General features: G+C 48.2%; 2 protein-coding genes across 7 annotated transcripts in view; one reads left to right on the top strand and one right to left on the bottom strand.

Moving 5' to 3' along the window:
* The window catches only part of tkfc (triokinase/FMN cyclase), a 57662-nt gene that overhangs the window by 22248 nt on the left and 14938 nt on the right, over positions 1–20476 (bottom strand). For all 6 annotated transcript variants that reach the window (XM_085905752.1, XM_085905746.1, XM_085905750.1 and 3 more), the window contains exons 4-5: positions 9676–9756; positions 3–72 (exon numbers count right to left, since the gene is read on the bottom strand). The gene's annotated coding sequence lies outside the window, so the exon portion shown is untranslated. The remainder of the gene's footprint in view (positions 1–2; positions 73–9675; positions 9757–20476) is intronic.
* On the top strand, positions 1632–14038 carry cyp26b1 (cytochrome P450, family 26, subfamily b, polypeptide 1). Its single transcript, XM_085905754.1, has 7 exons — positions 1632–1835; positions 7640–7864; positions 10653–10771; positions 10848–11004; positions 11081–11236; positions 11660–11944; positions 12022–14038. Exons 1-7 carry the CDS (start codon positions 1632–1634, stop codon positions 12412–12414), a joined length of 1539 nt encoding a protein of 512 aa, XP_085761880.1. The 3' UTR covers positions 12415–14038.

Here is a 20476-nt window from a genome sequence, read left to right on the forward strand (position 1 = left end):
ACCTTAAATCGGTGCTTTGCTTTTGGTGATGGTGGGAGGTCACATCATTGGTGGAAGGCGTCCATTTCGCTCCTGACAAAAAAAACAACAATACATTAGTGTGTGTGTGTGTGTGCAACTAGCTTCAACTAAAAGTTGTACTATGTTCATTTTGTTTTTACTTGTCAATTATTTTACTGGTTCTTTTATCACAAACAAGATATCTCTGATGAAGGCGAAAGAACAAGCCGAAACATGTAATAATGATAAAAGAACCAGTTAAATAATAGCTCCAAAAAAAATTCCGATTTTTGGGCTTTCTCATGAAATTTATTGATGAGTCTAAAATGCGTGATAGCCTTGACAGGTGAAATCATCTTGATTCTCGAAGATGTCTTTGCTTCCACACATATGTTGCATCTTCAACGATCTCAAGCCGGAGTGTGTTGCACAACAGATGTGAGCTGTCGGGTCTAATGCCAGCATTCGGCTTAAAGCAAATCATTTCTCTACTTTTAACGTAACATTTACCCAGGTAAAAAGCGTTGACAACAAATTTGCGTTTGCGTTGCTGACCTCAGCAGAGTAAAATAAACCAAACTATGTAAAATAAAAAAAGTGATAGTTTTATAATGCATTATAAAATAAAGCATCTCTTCTTAATGTTTATAATAATAAATGCATGTTTTCCACCGGAAAAGATATTGGAATAGCAGATTTTTAAGAAAAATCTCTCCTTTACATCAATTGGGCAATAGTAATAATTTACTTGTCACTGTTTTTCCATTACTTTTGATGATTTTAACAAGTTGTTAAAATACATTAATAATGAAATGCTGTGTCAAATTTGTACATGTAATACTAAGAAGTGACAATTGAATGATAGATACATCCATGTGGTTTTCTTGCTCCATCCCAAAGCGTTGGCACGCTGCTGTGCGCCGCGCTGCCACCACCAGGCGGCGACATTGCGCTTCCGTCTCAACAATAAGCAGGAGCGAGCGGAGCGAAAGATGCGCTTGCCACAAACTCTCACACAACCACGCACGAAATCCTTGCGTACCTATGACGTGACACTTGTTTCCCCACACAAGATCGATTAAGGTCAATTGAACTTCTGTAGCAGCAGCTACCGCGCACAAGTTGTCCCAGCAATGGCGGGCGCTTCTCCGACTTGAACGGGCCAACAAAAGCCGCCCGATCCAATTCAAACATCACCACTTGACGCAGCTGCACGCCAAAAAAGCAACTTTTGGAAACTTGACGTGAGTTTGGCGCACTTCCGGCGCGCAGGTGACTAGTTCAACAGTTGACGCGCCGGGCGCACTCTTCCTCCTCCTCCTGAGAGGAGATGTGGGTGGGGTGGGGGGTTCCTCCAGGAGCCGAAGGAGGTGGAGCAGAGGGGCGGGGAGGGGGGAGACCTTGGCCGCTGCCTGCGCGCTATATAAACACTCATTTGACTGACGCACACACGCACAGTGCGCCCACACGCGCGCGCCCACAGAAGCAGCAGCCGAAGCATCCTCCGCGCCTCCTCCTCCTCCTCCCTGCGCTCGTCATCATCATCATCTTCACCTTCACGCGAGCGGCATGAGGTGGTCCGGCTGCTAGGAGCTCGTCGCGTCCCCTCCCACCCCACCCCCGGCCCCAGCATGCTCTTCGACACCTTCGACCTGCTGTCTGCGCTGGCCACGCTGGCGGCGTGCGCGCTGTGCGTCGCGCTGCTGCTCGCCGTGTCACAGCAGCTGTGGCAGCTGCGCTGGACCGCCACGCGGGACAAGAAGTGCAAGCTACCCATGCCCAAGGGCTCCATGGGCTTCCCTTTCATCGGCGAGACGTGCCACTGGCTCCTGCAGGTAAGCGGCGCCTGTGCTGCCCTTCCCTTCCCTTCCCTTCTCTGCCTGGCTGGCTGGCTCACGTTGCGTCTGCTTGTTTCGTTTGCGTGCGCAACACTTGGCACCGCTGACTTGGAGCGCGTGCTTTGATTGGCAGGCCGGAGGAGGCTGGAGATGCTCATTCTTGTTTCTCTCTCACAAATTGAAAATATCAATGAAGCGCCGGTTGCTTTATGGGGTTGCCAAAACGCATGGATATATATTTTTGATGAAATGTATATTTTTAAACACGTTCAACGTAAATATGGAGTCCCCAAATTTAAATTGTGCTTAAGGCTTGTGCAATTATCTCATCATCTTGCGTAGTGTTTCTGTCCATCCCAAACGAGCTCCGTGGGGTTTGGTCTGTGGGGATGGATGCTGCCTCCTTAAGATTATTTTTTAGTTTTGGGTAACCTTACTTTTTTTTAACCTTCGCATCAAACAAACTTTTCAATAAATTTCAACTGCTTTAAATAAAAAAAAAAATGGTGTTCACAAACGTTTTACTAATATACAAGTAAAATTTAAAGTTCAACAGTATAGTAACAACCAAATACTTGATTGATATAAACAGAGGTTGAATGATCATCGTCAGGGAACCATAAATTGTGAAACAGATTTTTATACTAAAATCAAAAGAAAAAAATGTATTTGTGAAAGAATTATTTGCTTTGTTGGGCCATATAAAATGCAAACAATTGATCTGAATTAAATTCAGTAGCCATTGAAATGAGATGACAACACAACTATTGTGAGAAGCAATTTTTTTAAACTAATTTTAGAAAATGTACAAATTTATTTTAGATTTTCAGCCAAAATAAAATAATCAAATCCATATTATAAACCTTGACTTTAACCCAACACCGCCCACCAAATAATAATAATAATAATAATAATAATAAATGTATGTGCACAGTTTGTGATATCATGAATTTTCCCAGTGGACCTTGTTTTTTTTTTGTCCCATGTAGTCACAATGCAAATGGTGTGTCAAACTTAAGGCCTGAGGTCCAGATCTGGCTCACCACATTATTCTATATGGCCCACAAAGGCAAATAAAGTGCCTGCAACAGCGTCCAAAATTGAAAAAACACGGCAACATTTACTCACCACTATTTAGAATACCGACGATGATTGATGACGCAATTTGACGCTCATGTATCCCAAAAAAAAAAAAAGTCTCAAAAGGCATTGCTTTTAAATTTGTATTTCCACGTGTGTCAATAAATTGGCGAGGGGCAAAAAAAAAAAAAAAGAAAAGTTGGCAACTTTTCCTGGCTATTACACAGATTCAAAGCACATGGACGCGGCCAACGGGAGATGTTTGAAACGGACCAGAACTCGCTCGCCGCCACCATTGTGCGTTTGGTGTCTTTGCCGTCGAAGGTTCCATTACTGCCCTTCGTGGCATACTTGTGGTTACGCACACACAGCAGACTTTTTTTTTTTTTTCAGCAGCTCAGATTCAGTTTTGGGACCTGACGCGTGTGTGTCTTTTGCAGTGGTGGGTAATCCATTTTTTTTCTTTATTTAGAATTTTGATTGCCCTACATTTGAAAACAAATGTCAGTCCTTTCAAGTTCTTACTTTGTCCAAATAGGTTTGTTAGCTCCTTTGAACTCCATCAAGTCCGTCAAGGTTGAGATCTTGATTGTAAAAACTCAAAACCTTTGTACTCAAAGTCTGTGTGAAGTAAAAATAAATTTCTTGAAAATTAGACACGCCACAAATAAGAGAGCTTCAAATATAAAATGAAAAAAAATTGGCAAAATGAGGCTTAAAAATTGTGGAAAATCAAGCTGTTTGTTTCTCCAGTCTCAAATGCTACTTTGTGTAGCACTTTTTTTTATGCCTGGCCACGTCTATAAAGTCAGATTAAAACTAAAAAAAATAAAATAAAAAAAATAGCGGTCAAGTAACATTTTAAACTTTTTTTTCGAACCTCGTGTGCACTCACGGCAGACAACAAGGCGCTCTAAAGCGGCCGCGTCAAGTCCTTGTCCACATGCTGACTGTCACATCAGACTAAAAATATTTAACGAGGCGCTCTAAAATATCCAAGGGCCAATCCGAAGAAAAGCAAATCAGCCAAACCGAAATGGTGAAAAAGGCTATGTGACCACAATTAAGCCCGACATAGTTCTCAGTCTTTGCATGTTTTCAGCAATTACCTTCAAACATTTGGGCAGACTAGTTTATGCGGCGGAGGAGCACGCCTCGGTGCTGCCGAATGTGTGTGCGTGTGTGTGTGTCGGGGGTATTAGCGGGGGTCCCGGGGTGAGCGCTTAGAGCGTTTTCAACAAGCATAATCTCCTTTTCTAAAATGTCCTCAGGTCAGGGGCCAACGCTCTGGCTCTCTCTCTCTCTCCCCTCGATCGCCCTCGCCGCATTCTACTCGTGTTCTGGCTGAACTATCTGAAGCCCTTCTTCGCTAATCCGCCCCCCCCCTCCTCCTCCGCCGTCGCCGCACTCTCGCTCTCCCTCGTTCCGCCTTCCTCCTTTTCTTTTCCCGCCTCCTCGCCTTCCTTCCTTCCTTCCTCTGCTCTTTCTGATGCGACGGCGTGACCGCAAGGCGACGCGGGTCATTGTCGAGTCGAGGCCCTATCGCGGCGTTCACACACATGCGCGCGCACACGCAGGTTTCCCTGGCATCTCTGGCAGCGTCTGAATGATTGACAGCTGAAAAGAGGGAAGGAATTCCCTCGCAGCCTTTGGCCGCCTCTTGTCCTCACGCTGCTCCTCCTCCTTCTCCTCCTCCCCCCCCCCCCCCCCCCCTCATTTCTAACCTTCGTTTCACCCACTCTGGCTTCGAACGTCAATCAGGCCGAGTGGCGGGTTCGAAACTCCGGACGGCCATCGCCCGCTCGGCCATTGCGGGAAGATAAAAACTCGTTCGGCTGATGTTGACAGAAAACAAAGAGAATGGCCTGTGTTGTATGGAACGAGCGCGCAAGTCAGCTAGCTTAATGCTAACACGGAATGGGAAACGTCATAGACGCGCTAACTAGCAGCACTTGCAGTGGCGTCATAACACACATCACAATACTCAACGGCATTTTTTACATTTTTTTTTATCCTCAAGGAAAACGACGACAATAAACTCTGTCTTTGACGTTACTTTTGACTGGAAGATGTGTGCGTGTTTTTTCGTTGCTCCATTCACGTGCCCCCCTTTCTTGCCATAACACGAACCCCCGCTGTCTCCCTGCTAAGCATCATCGTGATATGTCACACACACACACACACACACACACACACACACACACACACACACACACACACACACACACACACACACACACACACACACACACACACAGATCTAAGTCAACATAATTAGCTGTGTTTTTTTGTCATGGCCTAATAAAAGAGTCATTTGTTGGACATTTCCACGGCGCTACAAAGGGGACATTTATAAGGCCCCGGCGCAGGTTCGTCGGCGGGCCAAGGCCAACAGAACACGCGGGTATTTTTAGCGCCGCTCGGACCCTGGGCGTGTGCGCATGGCGGAGAAACGCGGGCACTTTCGGCCGAAAAGCGGTAAAAGTCGCTTATTATTTTACCGATTTGAATATGTGGAGGTGCCCGTTTTGCGATTTGGCTTTCTGCGTCTGCGTGTCACAAATCCTGTATGTGGTTATGTTTTCTTGCGAGAAAAGAGTGGCGTCATTACATCGCAACTTTTCCATGCTTGCTGTGCGTGTGTGTGTGTGTGTGTGTGTGATTGTGTCTTTGTGCATATTGCCAGATTTGGGACAGCGAGGGGGGAGTCGACTTCTCACCTTTTTAGCTAAATGTCATCCACAACCTCCGCCCACACACACACACATGCGCACGTACACACTTGTCAGCGACAAGACATGAAAACATTTTGTATGCTGTGTGGAAAAAGTCAAAATGGAGGAAAACGAAAATGGAAAATCATATAGTGTCGTAACGTATTGCGCCTACACGCGCACACGCATCAATCTGATGGTGTATCTTGGGAGTGTGAAAGGGAGCCTTGTCTGGCTGCTGAAGGAACTCCCCTTCCACTGTGTGTGTGTGGGTGCGTACGTGCGTGTAGGCCGGGATGCCAAGCAGACATACTAAACCACTCTACATCCATGTGGCAGCAAAATGTAGCTTGGAAAACAACCCTCACACACACACACGCACACAAAACACACACACACCCTGAGGGCTCCAGAGGCCAGTCAGCAACCTGGTGAATGTGTGCGTGCGTGTTGTAAAAAAGAGGAAGTATACAGGAGCTGTGAAAACACTTCAGATCAGTAGATTGAAGATGTTGAGGATTCCTTGTCGTAGTCAAAGGAAATTTTGAAATGCAGTGGCGGGGGGGGGGTCGCGACGGGGTTGCGGGGGTCACGGCGGCGGAGACAAACGTCGACACCTCGTGAGGGCGCGCACATCTGAGGCGGGTTAGCGCAATTACAAAATGCTAATTAGCGGCATCTGGGCTCAATTGGTGCGAGCCGACGTCGCAGGCGACAAGAACGTGGGCGTGTTGCTCACAGAGAAAAGAACCATACAGTGAGGCCTGGTTCGCCGCAGGGGTTAAGGAGCAAGCCCCCAATGCCTCCCGCCCCAAATGCTTCAAATGGCCTGTGGAAAAGTATTTGTCCCTTTCTTGAACCGTTTGGTAACTATTTCCAAAATGCAATTTCTAAATGAAGCTATTATTAATTAAATGGCAGCTGTTATCAAAGCAGTGTGTGCCTGTAAAAATACAGAGACCTACTTTCCTGCTAGCCATTTTATTCGGGATTTTATTTTAAGTGTTTGACTCAGGCACAGTAGCAATCAATTCATGACAATTCTGGGTAGCTTTAGTTGAGCATCCGTCTGCAACGTCAACCGATGCCATTAGCGATTCCGTCCTTTGTCTTGAGAAATGTATGCACCTCTCCGAAAAAGAAGCTGCCGCTTAATATTGCCACACAGTTTTGCTTTAAAACTGAACACAATGACACATTGTGGAGTTAACCAAAACACTTTCCCTTTTCTCCAACTTGATGCTAACACATCACGCTAAATCCCATTGACGGGCTAACAAAACTATCATTGATGTCGCAGCAATTACAAACGTTAAAATAACTTACCACTGAGCACAAATGGTAGCAACACACGCAAACTGAACATACAGCAAACATACAGTCTTCTTCTGTTTCTCACTATGACATGTAAGCTGTCTACATGAATTATACTGCCCCCTGATGGCTACGGCACACACGGACAAATGAGCCTGGCCTAGCAAGTGACCGCCTCCTGCTGGTCTGGAGTGTGACTCACACAAATGTTAGAGAGCTGGAGCAAGAGATGCAGAAAGTGAGAAATAAATGTTCGCCATACCTCACTCACAGTGGTCGTCGGCATGTGTGAGAGTGTGTGACTCTCTCTCGCGCATATCTCTTCCCCCGAGAGGCCTCCGAGGTCAAACCAGTTAGTGTTGTCACACTGCGGCCTCGCCGTGTTTGTTTACTTTGCACGTTTTTGTGAATTTTATGAATTCACTGCGAGCATGTGTGTCACCACACGTGTTTGTGTGAATAACGTACTTGTGTGTAACACGGTAAACTGCTTCAGGCGCGCACACACACACACACACACACACACACACACACACACACACACACACACACACACACACACACGCACACACGCACACACACACACAGTCCATTTACAGGGCAAGAGTCCAAAACGTCTCGCGCCGGCCGAGAGACGGCATCGGTGTGACCCGCTTGACCCGGATGTTTCTCGCTTCCCTCCCACGCACGCAGGGTTCGAGTTTCCACGCCTCGCGGAGACAAAAGTACGGCAACGTGTTCAAGACGCACCTGCTGGGCCGCCCGCTGATCCGCGTGACGGGCGCCGAGAACGTGCGCAAGGTGCTGATGGGCGAGCACACGCTGGTGACGGTGGACTGGCCGCAGAGCACCGCCGCCCTGCTCGGGCCCAACTCGCTCGCCAACAGCATTGGTGACATCCACCGCAAGAGGAGGAAGGTCAGTACGCCGTTTCCTCCTTTGACACTGCTCAACAGCAAAGTCTGTTTTTTTTTTATTTGACCTAATAAAAGCTTGCGCAACACAACGTTTTACCATGAGTAATAATTTATGATAATTTATAGCTATGGCGTTTCAGAAAAAAATCCACCTGTTGCTAAACCTATCCTGTAATTCATAAATATCACTTAATATTACTATATCACATAATAAAAATATATAATTATATATATTACAATAATAATAATAATATAATTATATATATATATATATATATATTATAATTATTATGCTATTATTATTATTATGACGGTGATGAAAGCTTGATGAGCTGAAGAAAAAAAGGTCAGATTTGGAATCAGTGCTCAAATATATCTCTAAAAATAATTGATATTTGAAGCCGGACTCAATTAGGTCATGTCCTCCAGCCAAATTCTCACCAGAAAACAAACCAATGTGGCCGTCATTTTGGGTGTTGTGGGCGAGTGACTCCTCAGGTCGTGACTGTGCACCACTTAATTCCTCCCTGACGCCGCCCATTATCTCTCTTTCCGCCATCTTTTCCTCGCCAGGACCATTTCAGGTAATCAGCCACTTAGCGCCATTATCCCCTCGTCCCCGGGGCAAATATCTACCTTGCTCACACTCACGCGCAATCCAGTGCATTTCCTGTAAATCGCGTTCTCCCGCCGGGTCCTGGAGGGGGGGGGGGGCAGGGTGGAAGACGGCGAGGCCGCCAGAGGTCGGCCGGGTCGATTCTGGGCTCTGATCGGGCCGGCACAATGTGTGACCTCAGCTTTCCAAGTGGGGTTAACGTTTCAAACTCGGGTTTCAAACTAGGGTTAGGCTTTCAATTTAAGTTTCTGATCTGGGTTCCCGACTCCCCGGAGACCCCCCCTTGCGCTAACCTCGTGTAATGACCCTTGATTAGGAAGGCACAAAGAGGGGCATTCTGCAGAGGGGGGGGGGGGGGGCACCGACACACGCACGCGCATAAACTCGCTCGGCGAAAGACGGCAGACCCGAGACGGAAAAGCTGGCGACGTGCTCGAATTTGGGAGCAGCTCAGAGAGAGGCTGCTGCACCTGCAGGCCTGGAGCCAGTAGAGGGGGCTGCCACGTGAGACGCAAACCAGTGCGCTCACACACGCGGGTGTTCTAACTGAGCGTGGCCAAGTCCGCTGTGCCATTGCAGAACAGAGAATGGAAGCTGGGGAGGACCATTTCGTGTGCGGATTGATTTCAATTCACCTAAAGCACTTTGCGCTATATAAATCAAGTTTAATTGATTGATTGATTGATTGATTGATTGATTGATTGATTGATTGATTGATGGGAGTTATTTAGTAAAGTAGAAAATTAAAGCAGGGGAGTCGGTAGAGAATTAAAAAAAAAATAGAAAGAGGGGATCGTGGAAGTTTGGGTGAGGGCAGGAGCGAGGGAAAAGAAGGCCGGCGAGAAGAATAAAGGAGTCTTTACATGTTTGAGGAACCAGCAGCTCACAGCACTTAAAGCACATAATTTAAGACATATGGACGTTATTAGGACCGCTGTGTCTGTGTGTCGCTCACTACGCCGCGCTGTGTGTGTGTGTGTGTGTGTGTGTGTGTGTGTGTGTGTGTGCCGCAGGCTACAAGAAAGACAGTCACGTTTTTGTGGCGTAGCAGAATGACTCTTGAACAATTAACCCCCCCCCCCTTGCGCCCGAACCACACCCCTCTCTCGTGCCAAGTTTAGAACGTCCCAAAATGTCTCAGATGCCCAATTTAGACAATTCAAACAAACATTTGTGTGTGGTTTTTTTCTCCAAACCTGATATAGTTGCGGGAATCTCGTCTGGACCATCGCCCTCACTGGGGTGCCGGTCACATGATCACGTTGTGGCGGCGTCACCTGGAGAAGTCAAATAAAATAGCAGACAATGTTATTTCACATTGTGTAAAACCATTAGCGTGTGGCTAATGCTACACATCCATGTAGGTTAAAATGAATTAACACAAGAGAGTTAAAGAGTTAAAATAAATATATGACATAAAAATGGTAAACAACAAAAGACCAAAAAAATGCAAAATGTCATGCTGAGTCCAAAGACAAAGAATAAAACGGCAACGGAAAAGGTTTGCCTAGCTAACGCCAGTAGCGTCTGGTCTGCGGACCTGAAGAATCGGGCAGGCAAGATTGAAAGACCAATAAAAGAATCCTAAAATGAAGTCTCAAATGTACAAGGAGGCCAGAATTGGAGTTTTGTGCTCCCTCCTACGAGCTCCAGTTAGGAGGCGAGAAACAGCATTTTGTTGTGGAATAAGACAATTGCATTAAATTAACACATTCACTGCCAGCACAGTAGATGTTTGACGTCGATAGCCGTCAATGGCAGTGAATGAGTTACCAAAAAAAAAAAAAAGTTTTAACAACAGCACCAATTTGCCGTTCCGATTTTCAATCCCCTGAATAGATTTTATTGATTGAAAAGAAAATCATCCATCAAGCAGGAACTATCTCCCACAAGCACAAACATGCCCCAAGAATCTAATCCATCATGTGTCATGAAGTCATCTCGGGAGATTTGTGACAATGTACAGAAATGAATCCCCGATGGTATAAATTTCCCATCAGCATTTTTGTCTGCGTCAAATAACAAACGTGTAAATCATCTCGCCGCATAAACAACGTTGCGGTTGTGCTGACTCCAAGGAGAAAACACGACGACGCGTGGGGGGGGAGGGTGTGTGGGATGGCCGCCATCAACCGACCGCTTCGCTAACGTTGATCCCTTTTGATTCATGCAGGTGTTTGCCAAAGTGTTCAGCCACGAGGCCTTGGAGTCGTACCTGCCCAAAATCCAGCAGGTGATCCAAGAGAGCCTGCGAGTATGGAGCTCCAACCCCGAGCCCATCAACGTCTACAGGTAAAAACCCGCCCCGCCCCCGACACGAGCGGCGCCGGCGAGCATCATGAGTGGAATTGCTTGCGTCTTCCCTCAGGGAGAGCCAGAGGTTGTCCTTCACCATGGCCGTGAGGGTGCTTCTGGGATTTCGGGTCTCCGAGGAGGAGATGAAGCACTTGTTCTCCACCTTCCAGGACTTTGTCAACAATCTCTTCAGCCTGCCCATCGACATGCCCTTCAGCGGCTACAGGAAGGTACGCGGGGGCCCAATCTCGTGCCGTTGAGAAGTACCACAACTCAAAAGTGATTTTGACATTTCCTCGTGTTCAGGGTCTGCGAGCTCGCGACAAGCTGCAGAAGAGCATCGAGAAAGCCATCAGGGAGAAGCCGCTGTGTACGCACAACAAAGACTACAGCGACGCTCTGGACGTCCTCATGGACAGCGCCAAGGAGAACGGCGCCGAGCTCACCATGCAGGAGCTCAAGGTTGGACCCAAAGTTTTTTCACGAGACGCACATAAGCGCGCTCGTCACTCATCAATCATCCGAGCTAGAGCGAGAACATGAGACAGACACGCACAGAGTAGCGTAGGGGCACACCCTCTGTTTACCTATTCAAGTCATTCCGAGGAATTCTGTGGAAACTCAACTCGCTCGCTCTCCATGTGGTTTCTGGGTTAAGTCCAGGGCCAAAAATAAGTCAAGACTCCCCCTGGAGGGGTCTGAAAGAGGCCTCCTGTACACACACACACACACACACATGCACGCACACAAACACACACACAGACGGAAAGCGAACTGGGGAGGCCCTGTCGCGCACACGCAACAGCCTCCGTGTTATTTATTCCACTAGCCGCTTCTTCCCGCCAACAAAATATGCCAGGAGCCCATATTTGCGCATTGTTGCAGGAATCCACCATCGAGCTGATCTTCGCCGCCTTCGCCACCACGGCCAGCGCCAGCACCTCCCTCATTATGCAGCTCCTGCGCCACCCGCTGGTCCTGGAGCGCCTACGGGAGGAGCTGAGGGGGCGGGGCTTCCTCCATAACGGCCGCCTGTGCCCCGAAGGCGAGTTGCGTCTGGACACCATCGTCAGTCTCAAGTATCTGGACTGCGTCATCAAGGAGGTCTTGAGGCTCTTCACGCCCGTCTCAGGGGCTTACCGGACCGCCATGCAGACCTTTGAACTTGACGTAAGTGTGGAACATGTCACCTGAGATGCAAGTCAGTCTTTTTGATTTTTTTTTTTTTTTTGTCTTGCGGCCTGCAGGGGGTGCAGATTCCAAAAGGCTGGAGCGTGATGTACAGCATCCGAGACACCCACGACACGTCGTCCGTCTTCAAGGACGTGGACGCCTTCGACCCCGACCGCTTCAGCCAGGAGCGTGGCGAAGACAAGGAGGGGCGCTTCCACTACCTGCCCTTTGGCGGCGGCGTGCGTTCCTGCCTGGGCAAGCAGCTGGCCACACTCTTCCTCCGCCTCCTGGCCATCGAGCTGGCCAGCACCAGCCGCTTCGAGCTGGCCACGCGAAACTTCCCCCGCGTGATCACCGTGCCCGTGGTCCACCCGGTGGATGGGCTGAAGGTCAAGTTCTACGGCCTGGACTCCAACCAGAACGAGATCATGGCCAAGTCGGACGAGCTGCTCGGAGCCACCGTGTGAAGGCGCCGATGATTGAAGGAGGGAAAAGAAGGACGCCACATTTTCTTCTCCACGTTTTCGGACTAATAGGAAATTTTTTTTTTTTTTTCATCTCCTGTTCCGACGGAAGAGGAATAAGCTGCCGTAAGGATTCTGCTCTCAACTTAACAAAAAAGTGATGGAATATCTTGGGAATGCATCGAGGGGTGCCGGGGCAATGAGGTGTTGATAGGCAAGGTGGATCAAACAGGGTACCGGAGAACAGGAAGCAAAGGCTTTGGGGAATTTGCTTCATCTTAAATTGGTCAATCATCGGAGCAGGGTAAACAGGGGTGACAAAGATCCAGTCGTCCGGACGCAAAAAAAAAAAAAAAATCTTAAAATTGAGTTCAACTGCATTCCCAATGACTGAAAATCACCTTGGTCTGGCTTCAGAAATGCCTTTGGAAAGCCTCCCCATTGGCTAAATCTCCCCGCCTGCTCATTTCCGACATTATTTCATTGAATAGTCGCCGAAGATGGAGCGCGTCGGAAGCAAACGAGCACCCGCTGCTTCCAATGTACATCGCTCTCACAGCTAGCATCGCAAACACCGGCGAGTGATGAACACAAAAAAAAAATGGTCCACTTGACATGTAAACGCTGCTCGTCCTTGTCTTGTCGTCGTGTTCGTTCTTGAATGTCGCTCCCGCTTTGCTGCTCCTCGCAAGCACGTCGAGAAAAAATTTAAATATCATTCCATCCCGGTGTCCCTCAAACCAACCAAAAGCCCGAGCGGCGCGGACCAATGAGGTTTGAGGGGCGGGGCACGGAGAACGATCAATAGCGTGGCTTGCCGTTTTTTGTCTTAACACACCACTGACTTGTTCAGGAAAACACATGACGAGTATTCTCTTTGCTGCTTCTTTGTGGACGTTGTCTCACGGAGACGTCGAGATGTCCAAACGTGTTTGTTTTTGTCAAACTCACTTTGTTTGTCTCACTAGATACACGTTAGTAGGCGCGAGCTAGCTAACTAGCTAGCTAGCGGAATGAATGAAACTAATCAACGGTCAAGTACGTACAGTACACACGCGTCGGTATCTAATTGGAAGGTCTGCATTTTGTATAAAGCAACAGGAAAAAAATAATAAAAAAAAGAGCGTTCACATGCTACTGTTTGAAATCGTGTCATACTCAAGCAAACTCGCAAACCACGGGGAAAAAAAATCAGCTATCGACTAATAACCTAACATTATAATGTTATTATTGTTGTTCTACTTTTTATTCTACCACAGAGTGATTTTAGTTTTGAGCCGAAATGAAAAAAAAAAAAGGAAAATACTGGATTTCTATAGAATGTTATGTATTTCATTTACATTGTGTACACATTGTTTATAGTGTTAATTGATTCCTGTCATAATGTTTTGTTATTCAAGACTTATTATCGCTGCTTTTGCTATTAATTATGGAAAAAAACGCAAAGCACTTGGGGGGAAGACTATTTTTTAAAGGCCAGGCGACTACGTTTCTTCTTTCCTGACCGTCCTGTACATATTTTGGATTTCTTTTCATAGGAAATATTGTGTTGCTTAGCTGCATTACGAATGTCTTCTCTCTCGGTTGTTTTTGTAACCGTCATGGTTTAAATGTACTCCTGCAATAAACTATGTAGTAAAAAAAAAAAAAAAAATGGCTGTGGAATTAATTCAATTCAGAATATTCTAAAAAATGATGTTCTACATTTAAGACCAAGCGTGTTTGAAATGAACTCGTTTTAGTGGCGACCCCCCGGCGTGACGGGAATGATGCAAGAGGATTCCTGAAGTTTTAAGACTCTTGCTGGGCAAAGGTCAAGGTGAATCAAACGGGTCACTAGCGCAACATCGCTCTCATTCTCTCGCTGACTCGCATACGCTGGCAAGCGGCAAACGTGAGGTCCAAGGTCGGGTCGGCTGCGGAAGTTTTTTTCCCAGCTTTCTTCCATTTTGAAAAAGGGAAACACACACACACACACCTACACACACTTCAAAGATGTGCGCTAAGTGCTTCAAGATGACGAAACCGCACGTCCTCACACGTGACATCCGACACCGGCTAGCAGGAAATGATCAGTGATCGCTGTTGCCGTAGCAACCAGAGCCCCGACGCTTCCGGGAAAACGGAGCTCCTCGTCTCCGATGGCTTTGCTTATCGTCTCGCCGTGACCTCGCAGCGCCAAGAAATCCATCAAGAACAAGCTCGGATTGACCGGCGGGCCGCTTGTTGTATTCGGACGTGTTTACGCGATGCAATGATGTCATCGCAAAGTGGGCAGCGGATTTGGGCGTCAAAGCACTTTGTTAACGCGCGTGCAAACTTGAAGGCCTCTGCTTCTAAATAGATCCACCATCACTGTTTTGTTTTATTTTTTTCTCCTTGAAGGTTTCATTTGCCAGTTCAACAGAATTGTTTAGTTTCCACAGAACTCGCTTCAACCCAATAAAGCGAAAGACCGGATCCAAAGCCTACAGCGGCGCTGGCCGAGGATTCCCTCTGGCGCGTCTGGCGTTGTTTTCACGAGCTATCTAATTGCAAGCTAGCGTCAGAGGGAGGAGAAAATGACCAGCAGATACCTAACGCGCGGCGGCTCGACGCGCTCCGTTACAAGAGAAGAAAACCTTTTCTATCCTCCGCATGAATCTGTCTGAGCTCGTATGGATGGATTAGATTTCAGGACGTAGCCGGGTCCAAAAATCGCCGCAGCTGGCTGAGGTCGGGGCACGGCTCATACCGAGAGTGAGTCACTGATCACTTGCTTTGTCTCTGATGGATTTCTGGAGAAACTGGCCCGTATCAGCTGACACCATCAAACCAACAGCACCAGCAGCAGCTCACAAAGTCGTTTTCTTGACAAAACAACTTCAACAACAACAACCAGTTCACAGAACAAACGGCGCAATTCAAATGTGGGTCACCGATTTTTGTCTACAGGCCAAAAGTGAATAAAAAGTGAATTGAATCCACACACACAAAAATCTCTCCCAACACTTATGATGGGAACGTCAATATGACCGCAACACGCACAGGCACGTCCTCAAAGAAAATTGTAAAGACGAAAAGAAGAGAATTGCACGTATACTAGATGTCTAACACGAGAAATATGCAGGTTGTAAAATTGTAACTTAAAAGTCTACCAAAAAACACAAAGCATGATATTTCTAGATTAGAGGTATGGAACATGAAAGAAAATGTTAATAAATACATTTCAGAAATATAAATTCTGCGTATAGTCAACAATATTTATGATTTTTTTTCCCCTATTATTTCCTTCTATGACATTGGGCCAAGTGGAACTTTTTTTTTTGAGGTGTTCAGTTGAATGTCAACACAGAATTGCGCTGTGTACTGACTGCACAAGACGGAACTTGATTGTGTGCAACACACACTCCCGGTCGACTCGAAATTCTCAACTGGAAACGTTTCTCTTTTCTGTTGCTAATTTACACTCGCGCGGCGACCTGCTTGGCTGCTGCTCTGGGCGTCGCGCAAACTGCTGATGTGCTGAGATTTTCTGGCACGCCGCTGGTGTACCACAGCGTGGGTGTGCGCGTGCGCGCCGAATAAATGGATGGCTACTAAATGAGCGGTCCTCTCCGCGAGACATTCATCTTAGCGTGGCGAGAGAGAGAGAGAGAGAGATGGGCGAGTCCAAAATATTTATTTCGCTCATCAATCAGCCGGTGGAAAGAAGTGCGTGTGTGTGCAGTGTGTACAAAAAAGAACAGCAGGTAGAGCTGAAGGCCACTTTAAGTGGCGGGGGCTCAAATTGTTGCCCCTGTGCGTGTGTGTGTGTGTCTGTCTGCAGTGGCACTCAAATCGGCATTAACATTTGGGCTTGGGTCTGCCTGCCAAGTGACGTCGTCTTCGGGCTATGCTGCGGTTCTGCTTCACACACACACGCGCGTATAGACGCACACACATACACACAGACACACTTGTAGCGTCATGACATAGGAGCACGCCGTCGTGATCCATATGAAACCCGAGCTACTGTCAGACGACGACTCCGACTCGGCTTTGTCACCACCGTGCGAGTGTGCGCGAGGACGACGACTTGGCACGGTGTGTGCGTGTGCGTGTGACCGATGGGAATGTCGTCTTTGGTGTGCCGTCGGGGCCGGCGAGGCCTTCCCTGCTGGTCTAAACACGGTTCAAAAATATTGACATCCCTCTCAACAATCTTGTGTGTTAATGTGCGTGTTAGATTTGCTTGGTCCAATTAAATTCCAACCTCTGTGTTGCCATGTCGATCGAATCTGCCTCACGGCCTTTACAAACATTGGTTATCTTTGACGTAATCGAAACAATGTTCTATATATTTTTTAAGTTTTTGTTTTTAGATCTGCAATCCAGTCATAGTGTGCTGTTATATTGCATTTAGGTTTTGTACACGGGCGATCCCTCGTGTTGCACCTTTCACACTTGGCTGGAAGATAGCAACTGACCAAAACGTCGGCGTACACAAACGTGACTCATTCATTCCTTTCGTTCAACACACAAACGCACATGCTGGTGAGCAACGCCGCGGTCACGCGAACCACAACTTAACAGAGCCGAGGCCTCGGTGCCGTGACGTACTATCTGTGGGCGGAAAAGGGGGCGTGGCCAAAGGCATCACTAATAGCTTGCTTATGATGACATCACCGCACTGGTTTCCCAAAATTGCGATGATGCTGTGTGCGTTTGGGTGGAATCCCGGCAGGTCAGCCAGAGGTCGGGCGAGCGTGGAATCTTCTGGGAGTCAAGGTTATCTTTGTTCTCTGCTTACCATGCGTACCACAAGTCTCAATTGCCTAACTTGGATAAGTCAAGTTAAAAAAAAAAGCGTGGGAGATGGTGGCAATTTGGCGAGGGAGGACGCACCAAAACGAAGGCCGGTTTGGTCGTCTGATCCGATTCTGATGGATTGCGGTGCAATCCAAAGCGGGATGGAAAAGCGAGTCAAAGAAGGGTCATTTTTCTAAATCGTCTCCCCACATGAGTCACCTTCGGGGACGACGTGAAGATAAAACACACACTCAGACAGCTTCTACACGTGGCCGGCGGTAGCGAGATGACTTGTTTTGGCCAGCGTCTGTATCGCTGAGCTCAAGCAAAACATACTCAGTGGAAGTTGGGCGCTGGGCCAAGGATGCTGCATGCTTCTGGTCAGCTTTGCTATTCATAGAAGCCCGCAAATGTAGAACTCAGCACGGGCGCGTGTGCGCCGCGGCCGGAGCCGGCTCATCAATCTGAACAAAAAAACGGGCCCGCAAACAGATCAGAGGCGGGCATTCCTCCGGGTTCCTGAATGCATCACGAGGAAGCCGTGAACACATACAAAAAAAAAAAAAAAAGTCATAGCTGTGGTTTTGGAACGTCCTGCGGTGGGGATCCAGTCCCTGAACTCGCGCTGACCTGCAGCCTCCAAGGACAGAGGAAAAGAAACGAGACCGGGCCGGCGTGCCACCTAAAAGACGGCCATATTGTTGAAAAGTCCCACCTGACCGGCGGCGGGGACAAGTGCGGCGATCAGGTGAGCGCGTCGGGATAAACGCGCGTGCGGCAGTTTTACGGCCGGAGCGCAATCGCAAACAGATGAGAGGAGAGACGGGAGTCAAGTTGAGGACGCACACGAGGATTAGGGAGTTGATTTACAGCAGACGGCTTCTGGCGACCGCAGGAGGCCTGATTAGAGGTTTGGACGCGGCCCGTGGGGGGGGGGGGGCAGCATCTTGTAACTTGTGACCTCCTCACCCCAGACCGAGCAGGCGTCATGTCGGAGGACGGGCAGCCGACAACAATATCATCACAAGTTCAACCTTGAAAGGTCATCAACAAATATGCGGCACTCAAATGATTATGTTAGCCACACATAGAAATTGGAAAAGCAATTTAACTTGTTTACGAGACTAGCGCAAGGTGAAAGGTCATCGACAAATACATATGTGGCACTCAAATTATGACGTGAGCCACACAAATTGGAAAGCCTAGCGCAAGTTTAGCTAGCGCAAGTTATTCAGTGCAGGTATGGCTAGAGAAAGTTAGCACAAGTTTAGTTAGCGCAAATTAGCCAGCGGAGGTTTAGCTCCTGCAAGTTACCCAGCGCAAGTTTAGCTAGCGCAAGGTGTACGCACGGGTTTGCGTCTTCTGGTAAAAGCGAGGACGAGTACTTCTGCCCCATTCGACACGCGTGTCAGCAGCGTGGAGCTGATAGAGATACAAGACAGCCGATGGAAACCTCCACATCTTTGACCCGTTCACTTATTTTTAGACGGGACGGCGTCCAAGGAGCATTTATGGGCCTTCAAACCCTCGGCTGTCATGTAGCGGGAAGACGAGCGGGGAAATGTATCCGCTCGCCGCCGCCAAATAGTCCGAGTCGTGCAAACACAAGACACACACTCCGCCTTTGTGTTGCGGTGAAAACGAGCCGGTCAGCACTCGGTTGGATTCCCGTAACTGAAGGCTTTTCCTTTTTTCATTTCACGCTTTCTGCATTCCTCAAATAAGCGTGACTGTTAACATTCCTCTTTTTTGCTCTCCGTGAAGGTTGCGCGCTTCCACCGCACGTGTCCGGCCGCGTCCGCCAGTCTTGCTCACGTCTCGCGCCGTGTCAGGTGAGCGCCATCTTGGGCTCCCTCTAGTGAGCTCACCTTGAAAATTCAAAAACGTTTGATGGGAACTAAAAGCTGAGCGTCAAAGGAAAATAAAAACTCGTTTTTTGTTCTTTTCAGTCTTTGAGGTGTCATTATCCAGCGTTCAACCCCACCTCCCCACCTCCCTCCCTCCCTCTCTCGCTCTCTCGCTGTCTACTGTATGTCTCTCTATCGCGCCGGCACACTACCTGGCGAGCAACTTTATTCGGTGAGTGCGGCCAACGTTTGTGCACATTATTGCTTTCATTCTCCATCAATGGATTCAGCATCTGTCTGCACTAAAGTCAAGGCTTGCTGGCTGGAACGCACACACACACACGCACACACACACACACACACACGCACACACACACACACACACACACACACACACACACACACACACACACACACACACACACACACACACACACACACACGCACACACGCACACACGCACACACGCACATAAACTGATTTCCAATAAGGCTTGAGCATGCCAAGATTTGGAATTTTTGACTGGAGGATTTTTTCTTGACCCCGGCCCCGCAATGACACATTTGATTGAGAGATGATGGCGAGTGTGCGCACACGCACGCACATCTGTCCAGCCTCGCTCGGTACCGCTGCCGTAAACACATCATAAAGGCCTGTCCCGACCAACGACTCGGCTAAATCGCCTGGCTCCGTCCGTCTCGTCCGCCCTTTGTCGAAAACGATCGCTTAAGTATTCCTGACGCCGCAAGCACCTTTTTTTTTACGTGTCGGTCGGGCCGAGTTTCGGACTTTTGAGGAACGCTATCGAAGAAGAAAGGCCCAGGTGGCGTTCGGCGTTTTGCTCCATGCCAGGCTGATCGGCTCCGCAGCCAAGCGCAATAATATTGTAAGATGCCGGGAGACCCGCGCTTATAAACACTTCCATATTACTGGAATAGTTAGGGGGGGGGGGGGGGGGGGGGGCTGGAGGACGCTCGTGCGGGGGTCTTCCAGAGGGCAAAGTGTTTGATGATCGCTGACGGGAAAAGGAAAAGAGAGAAGTCGGCTCGTTGTTCTCTCCGGCTGCCCCGGAAAACCTTCCATAAGGATCTGGAGCGCTGACAAGCAAAATGAAGAAGCTGCTGTAGGCCACAACTCGCGCCTGAACTCTTACACGCAGACCTGATGTCGTTCCTTGCCAAACCCCCAACGAGCTTCACTTTCTCTTCTTCCACGCTTCCTTCTTCTCCGCTTCTTCCGCAACACCTTTTGACCCGAAACTCGACTCTGCGGCTCCTGCCCCGCTAACACTCAACTCACCTCGTCGCCTCTCGGCAACCCCAAAACTCTCACTCGGTCCAAGCGACCCCCCCCCAACCCCGCCGCCAGCTGTAACCCGAAACGCACCTTTACACATTGTCACACCCCCACTTTCCACAACACACACACACAAACACACACCAAGTCTC

The sequence above is a fragment of the Syngnathus leptorhynchus genome, chromosome 2 (genome assembly GCF_054491065.1).
Source record: "Syngnathus leptorhynchus isolate UIUO chromosome 2, UIUO_Slep, whole genome shotgun sequence".
Classification (NCBI taxonomy): Eukaryota; Metazoa; Chordata; class Actinopteri; order Syngnathiformes; family Syngnathidae; genus Syngnathus; species Syngnathus leptorhynchus.